The sequence below is a fragment of the Phyllobates terribilis genome, unplaced genomic scaffold (genome assembly GCF_046119375.1).
Source record: "Phyllobates terribilis strain yellow unplaced genomic scaffold, ASM4611937v1 Scaffold_2__4_contigs__length_985480577, whole genome shotgun sequence".
NCBI lineage: Eukaryota > Metazoa > Chordata > Amphibia > Anura > Dendrobatidae > Phyllobates > Phyllobates terribilis.
The window spans coordinates 94301709-94314951 of NW_027362762.1; the positions used below are offsets into that span (position 1 = coordinate 94301709).

At 46.2% G+C, this 13243-nt stretch overlaps 1 protein-coding gene across 3 annotated transcripts in view; it reads left to right on the plus strand.

The window, feature by feature from the left end:
- The first annotated feature begins 12179 nt into the window (after positions 1-12179).
- Positions 12180-13243, plus strand: part of ZDHHC20 (zDHHC palmitoyltransferase 20) — an 80831-nt gene continuing 79767 nt past the window's right edge. The window contains exon 1 of one of the 3 annotated variants that reach the window (XM_073662287.1): positions 12180-12380. In XM_073662287.1, coding sequence (XP_073518388.1) covers positions 12263-12380 — 118 coding nt within the window. In that variant the 5' untranslated portion in view covers positions 12180-12262. The remainder of the gene's footprint in view (positions 12381-13243) is intronic. The other 2 variants (XM_073662283.1, XM_073662293.1) reach the window with 2 other exon arrangements.

A 13243-nucleotide genomic window follows, 5' to 3' on the forward strand; every position in this document is an offset into this window, starting at 1 on the left:
TGGTGGCCGCAGCGCGCCGTGAGGAGCAGGGAGAAGCCTTGCAGCTGTGCATTCTACCGGGAGTAAAGCTTGGAAGACTACCCCTATGGCCTCCGGTTGTCTTATTGCAACGCGGCCCCGCACCATATCTCCCACTATGACTCCCATCCTCCTGTTCTCTCTGCCCTGAGGTCCTGCTCCGCCTGTGGGGAGTAGTATCATCTCCTGCTGCCACTACATCCCACCTCAGAGGACTGAACGCAGCGCTGGTGGGGAATCACCGGACACCACAGGTGGCGTAGTCAATACAACTACTCGATTAAACACCAACCCTGAAAGCCCATTACACCCTTTTAAATGTGACGGCCCTGGGCACGGAACGGGTCCAGGCCACGGCTACAACCCACCAAACATCTGACCCGGCTCCGAGTACCCCCATCTCTCAGGGCAGGGCTGCGAGCGTCACAACTGTTCTGGCCAAAACCGAGAGTGCCCGGTTACTGCTGGGTCTTCAGCCTACAGGAATGAGAAACCGTTCCTCTCCTCTTCCTTATGTGCAACGAGCACAATTGAGGTTGATTAGACCCGACCTTCCACTTCTGACCACCTCCTTGAATTTTCCGGCAGTCCTCAGTCTCAAGTTTCCTTAGCGCCATTCTTCCTCATGTATGCGTTCGAATTAGGACTGTGGGATACATGAACCGCGGCTGGAGTACCTGTTGTTTCTGTTAGGCCCAAGGCCTTGATAGTGGCTGTGGAGGAGGGGATGCTAGAGACTGTCTCCCCACTACTCTTGTGGGTACGTTCCACAGGCCTCGGAGGAGTAGGACTCTGAGGTGTTGAAGCCCTGGCTGTGAGCATCTCCTGCTGTGGTAGAGCGGCCGCCCGGGGGTTCGCACTTTCCGGCCGTGTCATCTGATCCTTCTCCTGCAGCCGGATCACTGTCACCTCGTATCAAACTCACGGCTTGTTCTCTTTAATGAAGTGGATGCAGTCTCCTTGTTGCAGGGTCAAAGTACTTCACGCACCTGCTTGTCATCCGGTTGGTGACTACTGCGCCTCCAGGGCGTTCCAGCTGGGCCCTTACCCATTTCTCCCGCCTTTTCTTGCCCTCAATCACTTTCGGCACCCACTTAGCCTTAGTGGCGACCGGATCGTCTTCTACACTGTGTGCAGAATTATTAGGCAAATGAGTATTTTGATCACATGATACTTTTTATACATGTTGTCCTACTCCAAGCTGCATAGGCTTGAGAGCCAACTCCCAATTAAGTAAATCTGGTGATGTGCATCTCTGTAATGAGGAGGGGTGTTGAATAATGACATCAAAACCCTATATAAGGTGTGCTTAATTATTAGGCAACTTCCTTTCCTTTGGCAAAATGGGTCAGAAGAGAGATTTGACGGGCTCTGAAAAGTCCAAAATTGTGAGATGTCTGCAGAGGGATGCAGCAGTCTTGAAGTTTCCAAACTTTTGAAGCGTGATCACCGAACAATCAAGCGTTTCATGGCAAATAGCCAACAGGGTCGCAAGAAGCGTGTTGGCCAAAAAAGGCCCAAAATAACTGCCCATGAAGTGAGGAAAATCAAGCGTGAAGCTGCCAAGATGCCATTCGCCACCAGTTTTACCATATTTCATAGCTGCAACGTTACTGGAGTATCAAAAAGCACAAGGTGTGAGCTACTCAGGGACATGGCCAAGGTAAGGAAGGCTGAAAAACGACCACCTTTGAACAAGAAACATAAGATAAAATGTCAAGAATGGGCCAAGAAATATCTTTAGACTGATTTTTCAAAGGTTTTATGGACTGATGAAATGAGAGTGACTCTTGATGGGCCAGATGGATGGGCCAGAGGCTGGATCAGTAAAGGGCAGAGAGCTCCACTCCGACTCAGACGCCAGCAAGGTGGAGGTGGGGTACTGTTTTGGGCTGGTATCATCAAAGATGAACTTGTGGGACCTTTTCGGGTTGAGGATGGAGTGAAGCTCAACTCCCAGACCTACTACCAGTTTCTGGAAGACAACTTCTTCAAGCAGTGGTACAGGAAAAAGTCGGTATCGTTCAAGAAAAACATGATTTTCATGCAGGACAATGCTCCATCACATGCATCCAACTACTCCACAGCGTGGTTGGCCAGTAAAGGTCTAAAAGAAGAAAAAATAATGACATGGCCCCCTTGTTCACCTGATCTGAACCCCATAGAGAACCTGTGGTCCATCATAAAATGTGAGATCTACAGGGAGGGAAAACAGTACACCTCTGGGAACAGTGTCTGGGAGGCTGTGATGGCTGCTGCACGCAATGTTGATCGAAAACAGATCAAGCAACTGACAATCTATGGATGGAAGGCTGTTGAGTGTCATCATAAAGAAAGGTGGCTATACTGATCAGTAATTTTTTTGGTTTTGGTTTTTGCATGTCAGAAATGTTTATTTCTAAATTGTGTGCACTGATATTGGTTTACCTGGTGAAAATAAACAAGTGAGATGGGATTATATTTGGTTTTTATTTAGTTGCCTAATAATTCGGCACAGTAATAGTTACCTGCACAAACAGATATCCTCCTAAGATAGCCAAATCTAAAAAAAAACCACTCCAACTTCCAAAAATATTAAGCTTGGATATTTATGAGTCTTTTGGGTTGATTGGGAACATAGTTGTCAATAATAAAAATAATCCTCTAAAATACAACTTGCCTAATAATTCGGCACACAGTGTATATACATTTCCTGCTGGGGAATGGGGGCTGTTTCCTGGACCAGTACCGCTGTAGGGGGTGTAGGTATACCCACCGGCCAAGATGCTATGAGTGCCTTCAGCCGCTCCACCATGCTGCAGAGCCTTGGCCACATGGACATGGCCAATTCAGCCTTTGGGTCAGGCTCTGTATTCGGTACCTCCGTGCGGACCTCCATTTTCCTCAATCCATCAGGCCGCAGGCCTTCCAGTTGCACCATCCTCTGCTTTCACTCTGTTCGACAGTGCCCTCCGCAGAGGGCAATACTGTAGAACCAGCTGTCTCTTTCGGCTGGGAAAAGCGCTCAATCCTTTCCTGCCTCTTCTCCTTGCTCACCAACAATGACGCTGGCCTGCTCTGCCGTGGATGTATTCTTTCGTTGTTCTGCTTATTCCGGGGTGGGGCTACTTCTGGCTTATTCGTACAGATCTTGAGTCTCCGCCCGTTCTCCATTGGCTCCCTGCAACGGGTGTGGTTTATTTTTCTTCATCTGTGCTCATTGGGGGCGGACACCGCTCCCTACAGGCCAACCTCTCCAGACAGGACCCTTCCCAGGCCAGATGGAGTTTTGCACTATTCTGAACTGCCAACACCCACGACGGGTGGGAAGAAGTTGTTCCAGGAGTCCTATTGGTGACGCTAATTCCAGCCTTGTATCAAAACTGCATCAAGCATCCCAGAAAATGACAATCACTGTGTTCTCTGAATGCTGAGCTCGGTATAACCCCTCCCACTCCACTGATTGGTAGCTATGTACACTGTGCATAGGCAGAAAGCTGCCAATCAGTGGTGTGGTCATGGCTGGACCAAATGGCAGCAGATTTACTAGTCCTCTAATTATAATCTTCTGATAAATCAGTGTTTTTATCAAAACTACAGCAAGCAGCGCAGTAAGTAACACATCGTTGGAATCAGGGTCTCTGTCTCTACATCATGCTACTATTAGATTAGGTGACTGATTCCCTTTAAGGACCTGGTAATTTTTCATTTTTTTGCTTTTCAGCTTTCCTGGCAACAGATTCCTTTTAAATTCCACCTTTTTTTAAGTGCTGGAATGGTGCTACTAATTGAACTTATCCTTACCCACCACCGTCTTCACATTTTATCGGCTCCACTCTGGTCCCGCGATCTTATGACCGCGACTTCTGACTGACCGAAAGTCAGAGGTAACGGTCACAAGCTCTCAGTGTAAGTTTATGAGAACCAGAATGAGGCTCTCATAGCCTTAAATTGAAAAGTGACCTCTGGCTCGCTCCATGAAACACTGGAGCAATCCAGCAGATCACAACCTGCTGAAGACCGACCAGAGCGGCGCTGATAGAAGGTGAAGACCGACCGGAGCGGCGCTGATAGAAGGTGAAGACCTACCGGAGCGGCGCTGATAGAAGGTGAAGACCGACCGGAGCGGCGCTGATAGAAGGTGAAGGCCGACCGGAGCGGCGCTGATAGAAGGTGAAGGCCGACCGGAGCGGCGCTGATAGAAGGTGAAGGCCGACCGGAGCGGCGCTGATAGAAGGTGAAGGCCGACCGGAGCGGCGCTGATAGAAGGTGAAGGCCGACCGGAGCGGCGCTGATAGAAGGTGAAGGCCGACCGGAGCGGCGCTGATAGAAGGTGAAGGCCGACCGGAGCGGCGCTGATAGAAGGTGAAGGCCGACCGGAGCGGCGCTGATAGAAGGTGAAGGCCGACCGGAGCGGCGCTGATAGAAGGTGAAGGCCGACCGGAGCGGCGCTGATAGAAGGTGAAGACGACAGCAGTTAAGCATAATAGATACTAGGTGCAGGGACCTTACATTAGCAGCATCACTCCAGTGCTGTAATAAAAAAACAAAACACCGGAGTGGTGTTTTGAAGACTGCAAAGGTTCACTTTAAACCTCTTCTCAAAAGTATTTTAACATTAATGACCTATAAATGAAAGATATGTTAGAATATCTCCACATAGGGCATAAATTGAATAGAAAAAAAAATTGCTCAATTTACACAGTTGCATGTGAATCTGTCATGGGAAATCCAGACATGTGAACAAAACCTTGTGATTTTTTATTTGTATGTTCTCCTGGTTTACCACTAGATGGCACCCACTGCTAATTTAAAACAGAACTTCTGCGTTCAGAATCTCTGAACTGTATATATAAAACTTTTGCTGCGGATTCAACCTAATGGCATCGTTCACACGTTGCTTTTTTGCTGCATTTTTTTTTCTGCAGCCAAAACCTGCTCTCCTGGAAGTAAAAAAGCTGCTTACAAAAAGCAGATCTTGATGCGTTTTTGGTGCAGATTATATGTGTCTACATTTGTCTACAGTACATGTTTAATTAGGTTAAATTCATCATAAAGCAGCAAAAACGCATTGTTGCGTTTTTTGCACTTTCTCATTGCTTTCTATGGTCAAAAAACACTGCAAAAACGATGAAAGAATTGACATGCTGCAGTTTTCAAAAACGCAGCAGTTTTCAGGCAAAAAAGAGCAATCGTATGCAGATTTCTGAAATCTGATAGCTTTTCTGGTACTGTAAAAAACAGCTTTTAATTGAATAAAAAAATGCTGCAAAAATGCAAGTGTGAACATGCCCACCATGGGAACTTACGGTTAGGGTATTTGGTGCATTTTTCTGACATGTATTTTCGAGGCACAAAAAAAAACGCAGCGTATTACAGCTCCGGTAAAGTGAGCGGGATTTATAAAAATCTTGTCCACGCTACGGTTCGTTTTTGAAATCTGCAACATGTGAATTTCTTTTGCGGTAAATGTGTTTTATTTGAGAATTTTCTCCATAGACTTCAATGAAATTAGAAGAATCAGCAGATAAAAAAACGCACATGCATTTTTAGTATTTTTCCGCGGTGGAAACGCAATAAAAAATGTATTTCATATGCACATGACTATTAATAACGTTTTATAAAAGACAATTACCAGGAAGGATCAAAAGCAAAGAGGTTTTATTTAAAACATGACAAACCAAAAAAAGGCTATGTTCACACATGTTGTGTTTTTCAGCGTTTTTTTCTGCAGATTTTTATGCACATTTTCAGTTGCTTTTTGCAGTACCAGCAAAGTCCATGAGAAAGCAGAATTCTCTGTCCACACATCATGGGTTTTTTGTTCAGTATTTTGTGCCTTGGTTGGGTTTTTGGAAAATATAGCATGTCACTTCTTTCAGCGTTTTTTCACTCATAGGAAGTAATGGGTGGTGGAAAAACGCTGAAAAAACTCAGGTACCATTTTTCAGCGTTTTTTTTTTCAACGTTTTTGATGGCAAAATAGAATGGAGTTCTTTTTTTCCACAGAACTTTATGTACATGCATAAAAAGTGACAGAAGGACAGTGGAAAAAAAAAAAAAGTGACAGTGCTGTAGGCACCGGACAGTTCTGCCGCAGACCCCACAACAAAGATCACAGCGCTAAATACTGTTGTGGATATTCTTCTGAAAACGAGGAGGTAAAGGGCACCTTTCAACATTGCGACAGCTCCGGTCAACTTACTCTGCAGATATTGTTTTGAGCACATGCATGAGATTTCCCAAAATATCATATATATACAGTAACTTTTATTATGTCACAATAGATCCATAAAACACAATGGTCCGTACTGTATTCTATCCATTTTGGTAAAATTATTCAATTCTTTCTTCCTTCATGTGTCCTAATTATAGGTTTAATGTTTATAGATATATCTTTGATGCTCCCATAATTATTATTATTTGAGCCCAGCTTTGTTTTTGTGACTTTTATTCAATATAGATTTATATTATGATTCTGTCATTCTGTACATGCTAAACATCACATTAGGCTACGTTCCCACAATTTAGTTTTTGGTGAGTTTTTGACGCTGCATATTTTCGAAAAAATGCAAGTAACCAATTTTACTTAATAGGTGCAGAAAATCTACAAAATCAAAAACTCACCAAAAGCTGATTGTGGTAACGTAACCTTAGACAGAGCTAAGGCTAATGCTTTCTTGTCTAACTGGGCCTTACAGAAATTATCCTCTTGGTATCCGCACATTTAAAATTGGTCTTTCCAGGAATTACATAAACCATCCGGTTACTTTGCCCATTGGGGCTGCGTGCCCACTATGCGTTTTTCAAGCATTTTTGCCGTGGAATTTCCACAGCAAAAACGCTTAAAAAACGCTTGGTAATATGTGCCCCATGTTCCCCAATGATAATCCGCATGTGCTGTGCACATGCTGCGGAAATTTCTGCTGCAGATTATCATTGCGGAAAAATCCGCAGCACATCCATTAATTTTGCGGACACGCAGCGTAATTGCCGCCATTGACTTACATTGAAACGCATAATATCCGTGTCAGCACATTTGTACACACGGATATTATGCGTTTCTATGTGCGGATGGTACCCGGGTTTGGAGAAGATGAGACTCTCCTCCAGACCCAGGTACCATAGAACCTGTAAAAAAAAAAGAATTTAAAATAAAAAATAAAGATTATACTCACCTTCTGATGGCCCCCGGTGTTTTCTCCGCTCCGTCTGGTCTGCTGTATGGGTAGCGGTGTTGTGAAGGACCTGCCATGACGTCATTGAGTCATGTGACCTGACACATGACTCAATGACATCACCGCAGGTCCTTCACAACACCGCGAGCCGCCCAAGACACCGGACGGAGCGGAGAACACCGGGGGGACATCGGAAGGTGAGTATAATCTTTATTTTTTTACCATTCTTATTCTTTTTTTTTAACTAACTTGGTCACACTGTATAAATCCATGCCGGTTGCATGGATTTATATAGTGTGAACAAGTGGTCAAGCACTTTTCCAAGTGATGCTAAAAGCGCTTGGAAAAGCGCTTGATAACCCGCATGTGGAAATGCATGCAAAAACGCTTGACAAACACTTCTACGTGGCGGGAAAAACGCATGTAAAATCCGCATGCGTTTTTCCTGCCAGGGAGATGCGGAAAAAATATGCAGCATTTCTGCATCGTGGGCACATAGCCTTAGATTTTTTTGGGAATAGTCCCTCTAGCGTTTATATTTGGGGGGAATTGTCATTTTAGCATTTGTATATATATTTTTTGAAGTGATCCCTTGTGGATTTTCATTTATTTATACATTAACAATACTCTTCATATTTCATAATTTCTTTATACTTTTGACACTTGTTGGATTTAATTAAAAATCTGCATGTTGGGATGATTTGTCCCCCTATTAACCACATAAAATAGGTCCTAGTTCCCTTCCTGTATGATACACTCCTAGAATAGGCATAAATTGGCCAATTCATGTGTGCCCAACAACCAGCGACAAGGTGTACCCTTGTAGGCTTTTAGCACGAGAGCAGTATCAGTTAGGTCAGGGTCCCAATAGAGGGGTATGCCTTGTCGCTGGCTTTTGAGCTCACATGAATTGGCCAATTTATGCCTTTAATACCTTCATTTTTTAACTTATCTTCTCCAGCAGTAATGCCATTTCAACTTCATATATTGCATGTTTGCATACTATAGCGTTACTGAATGCCACTTTCATTTGTTAGTTCCATACAGAGTGGCTCTCTTAGCTTGCACCTGTTCACATTTGTCTTTGTGTTTGGAAGTCACAGTCAGTCTTTTGATATTTGATAATACAAGTATACGTGGAAATCTGTATTTAGAAATGTGTCACAGATGGTCACATACACTGAGTATTTGCATTAATTATTCCACATTTCTGTTTTTCAAAACCGAATCCACAGACATAGCACATACATGTCAAACTCTGGCCCGCTGGGTGATTATATTCGGCCCGCTGGGTGATTATATTCGGCCCGCTGGGTGATTATATTCGGCCCGCTGGGTGATTATATTCGGCCCGCTGGGTGAGCCAGCACCGCCCTCCTGCCCAACATAGCACTTGCAACTGTATTGGCATCCTGGATGCCGATACAGTTGAAAGCAATGATGGAAGAGGGGAACCGTTCTCTCCCTCCTCCATCATTCTCCCTCTGCGTCTGACGTCTCAGCACAGGGGGCGCGATGATGTTACTATTTTACGCCAAGCAGTGAAGAGTATCAGAGCACTCGGTGCCGAGACCGGAACAGCGAGAGAACGAGAAGAGGTATTTATTTTTTTTAATGTGAGGCCAATTATACCGTATAGAGGAGTATGTGGAGGCCAATTATACCGTGTGGGAGACCATGTGGGGCCCACTATACCGTGTGGAGGACTATGTGGGGCCCACTATACCGTGTGGGGGATCACGAGTGGGGTCGCCATGCTTTGCAGGGTGGGTACAAGGCCGGCGCCAGCACCCGGGCAACAGCTGGGGCCCTGAGCAGGCAGGGGAGCCCACTCACCCTCAGGCACCCCGCCGCGCTATGGGACCCATGAGCGGAGGAGAGCGGTGTCAGCATCCGCTCCCCCCCGCTTTTGCCGGCTGCCGGGGCCCTGAGCAACAATACTTACCTCTCCCTGTGCCTCCGCAGCAGCTCCGGTCTCTTCCGCGTCCTCTGATTGTGACGTCTCAGGTCAGAGGGCGCGGTGATGTCTTTACACTGCGCTCTCTCCTGAGCCGTCACAGCGCAGAGCAGGAAGACGCCGGCGACACTGGAATCCGGAGCAGCTGCAGCAGGTGAGGAGAAGTGAGGTGAGTATTTGATTTTTTTTTTTTTTTTTTAATGTATGGAGGCATTATATGAGGGGGAGAGTGACATACTGCATGGGGCATTATAAGGGGGGGGGGAGTGACATACTGCATGGGGCATTATAAGGGAGGGGGGGAGTGACATACTGCATGGGGTATTATAAGGGAGGGGGGAGTGACATACTGCATGTGGGGCATTATAAGGAAGGGGGGGGGGATGACATCCTGCATGGGGCATTATATGGGGGGGGGGGAGTGATACTCCTGTATGGAGCATTATATGGGGGCCAGTATCCTGTATGGAGCGATTCGCCGGTTTCTGAGCTATTGTGGAATTTACAATAGATATCGCTCATGTAATGTAAGAAGTATATATAATTTCTCTGCGGTATCTGTGCATCATGAATCGTGGTATCTGTTAAAGGGGCCCACTGAGACTCTTTTGCCCGGGGCCCACATAAACCTGGAGCCGGCCCTCGGTGGGTACAATAGGGTCATTATATTGTGTTTGGGGGGAGCACTTTTGTTGGCATCATACTTTATGTGGAAATCTAGGGGCTTCAATAGGAGGAAAATTACTATAAGGGCTGCAAAGTTGTGAGATATGCTCTTCTGTGAACCCACAGAATATTTATGCTTTTTTTTTTATGCTTAGAACTTCTGCTATGGGTCCACATGATTTTTGTTTGCCCCTGCTGGCGAAGAAATGCCCAATGCTCTGGTCTTGTGATCTGACTAAGATCTATTAATTAAAATTTCTTTGTTTGTGGTTTAACTTTGCTTTAAGTTTGTTTCCATATGATAAATCCTTATATTTGACTAGATGGTGGCCCAATTCTAACGCATCGGGTATTCTAGAATATGTATGCGGCCGACCGGGCGCAATCAGCAGAACGTTGTTTAAATTTGGCGCCAAAATCGCTGATTGGTCGCGGCCGGCAACCGCGACCAATCAGCAAAACGGTGTTTAAATTTGGCGGCAATATCGGTGATTGGTCGCGGCCGCCACCCACGACCAATCAGCGAACTGTGTTAGTGAGGACCGGAGAGCTTGTTTAAATTTGGCGATAAAATCGCTGATTAGTCGCGACCGCGACCACTCAGCAAAATGGTGTTTAAATTTGGCGCCAATATCGCTGATTGTTCGCGGCCGGCAACCGCAACCAATCAGCAGAGGGGTGTTTAAATTTGGCGCCAATAATGCAGATTGGTCGCGGTCGGCCGGTGGCCGCGACCAATCAGCAGAGAGTTGTTTAAATTTGGCGCCAATATCGCTGATTGGTCGCGGCCGGTGGTCGCGACCAATCAGCAGAGCGAGGTTTAAATTTGGCGCGAATAATGCAGATTGGTTGCGGCCGGCCACCGTGACCAATCAGCAGAGGGGTGTTTTAAATTTGGCGCCAATAATGCAGATTGGTCGCGGTCGGCCAGCGGCCGCGACCAATCCGCAGAGCGTTGTTTAAATTTGGCGCCAATCAGCAGAGCGGCGTTTAAATTTGCCGCCCATATCGCTGATTGGTCACGTCCTATTTGTTGTTTGCTTCATAATAAAAAGAAAACCAAATGTTCAGTTGCAGGCAGGTTCTTTACATGAACTGATGCAAACCCTGGAAAAAAAACTGTGAAATTCCAGGTTATGAGGTAGCAAAACACAAAAAGGGAGGGTAATACTTTTGCAAGGCCACTGTAGATGGTTTCCTCTGGTGAATGGCAATCTTCAAATTTGACCACATATGCTCAATCAGATTAAGGTCTGTGCTGTGACTAGGCCACTCCAAAACATTTACACATTTCCCCTTAAACCACTCGAGTGTTGCTTTAGCAGTATGCTTTGGGTCCTTGTCTTGTTGGAAGGTGAACCTCTGTCCCAGTCTCAAATCACTGACAAACTGAAACAGGTTTTGCTCAATAATATCCCTGTATTTTGCCCCATCCATCTTCCCTCGATTTGGACCATTTTCCCTGTCCCACCACCATGTTTCACTGTGGGGATGGTGTTCTTGAGGCAATGAGCTGTGTTGGTTTGGTGTCAGACATAGTGTTTACCTCTGTAGCCAAAAAGTTAAATTTTGGTCTCACCCGACAACAGCACATTCCTGGTGTTGTTTGGTTAGTGGTGCCTCTTGCTTCATGGTGTTGCAGCCTCTGTGACCTTTCAGAAAAGGTAACGTGTATATACTGACAGACCATGTGACACTTAGATTATACACAGGTGGCCTTCCTTTCAGTACGCATGTGACTTATGAAGGGCATTGCTTGCACCAGAAATGTTTAGGGGCTTCATGGCAAAAGGGATGAATACATATGCACATGACAATTTTTAGTTATTTGATCCCATAGATTTTATTTTTTGCCTAGATTATTCCCACTTCACCAACTTAGACTATTTAGTGCTGATGTGTCACACACAAATCTGATTACAACATTTACGCAAGTTGTAATGTAACACAAGAGGTAAAGAGCCAAGGTGTGTGTGTGGGGGGGGGGAGTGAATACTTTCCCAAGCCACTGTAATTGCACCCTTGGCCTTTATGGGTTTTCCCACCATGCCCATGGTAACACTGAATGGCAACTTTGTAATGTCACACGCCATCCGCTGTGCTTGTCACACTACATGGGTCACGAGCCCTGGCCCAGTCTTACTGTGACCCCTCAGCACAAGTAAAAAAGGGAACTTATAAAAAAAATGACTTTCCTTCAAGCAAACTTCCATTTTTCTGCAGCTTATTAGTGACTATGAATAGCCCCGAGCACTGGACGGCTCCACACACCATTACAGCCCCCCAGAGGCAGCGACCCACCCGCAGCACTGCACCGCACCCGCGACCCCCACCCAGCGCTTCCAGTGACGTGAAGGCAGTGTTGACGTCGCAGGTGGGCGTGTCCAGCTGGCTGGTTAGTGTCGTGGCTCCGCCCATTGTGCTGTCACAGTAGCTGCTCTGTACCGGCAGCTGCGGCAGGATCATGGCGCCGGCTCACGTCCTGCGCTGCTGCCAGCGGGTGGTGGGCTGGATCCCGGTGGTGTTTATCACGCTGGTCGTGTGCTGGTCCTACTACGCCTACGTGCTGGAGCTGTGCATCAGTGAGTACTGCGCCTCCTGCTGCCCGGGTCCGTGCGGGGCTGAGTGCACATGAGGTCTGATGTGTGTACATGACACTGCGCCTGCGGGAGGGGAGAAGTGATCTGTGTGATGTGTGTGCACCGGGCTCCTGTGTCAGTATAATGTGTATATACAGTGTGTGCACCCTGCTCCTGTGTCAGTATAACATGTATATACAGGGTGTGCACTGTGCTCCTGTGTGATCAGTGTGTGCACCGGGCTCCTGTGTCAGTATAATGTGTATATACAGGGTGTGCACTGTGCTCCTGTGTCAGTATAATGTGTATATACAGGGTGTGCACTGTGCTCCTGTGTCAGTATAATGTGTATATACAGTGTGTGCACCCTGCTCCTGTGTCAGTATAACATGTATATACAGGGTGTGCACTGTGCTCCTGTGTGATCAGTGTGTGCACCCTGCTCCTGTGTCAGTATAATGTGTATATACAGGGTGTGCACTGTGCTCCTGTGTCAGTATAATGTGTATATACAGTGTGTGCACCCTGCTCCTGTGTCAGTATAACATGTATATACAGGGTGTGCACTGGGCTCCTGTGTGATCAGTGTGTGCACCCTGCTCCTGTGTCAGTATAATGTGTATATACAGTGTGTGCACCCTGCTCCTGTGTCAGTATAATGTGTATATACAGGGTGTGCACTGTGCTCCTGTGTCAGTATAATGTGTATATACAGGGTGTGCACTGTGCTCCTGTGTGATCAGTGTGTGCACCGGGCTCCTGTGTCAGTATAATGTGTATATACAGGGTGTGCACTGTGCTCCTGTGTCAGTATAATGTGTATATACAGTGTGTGCACCCTGCTCCTGTGTCAGTATAATGTGTAT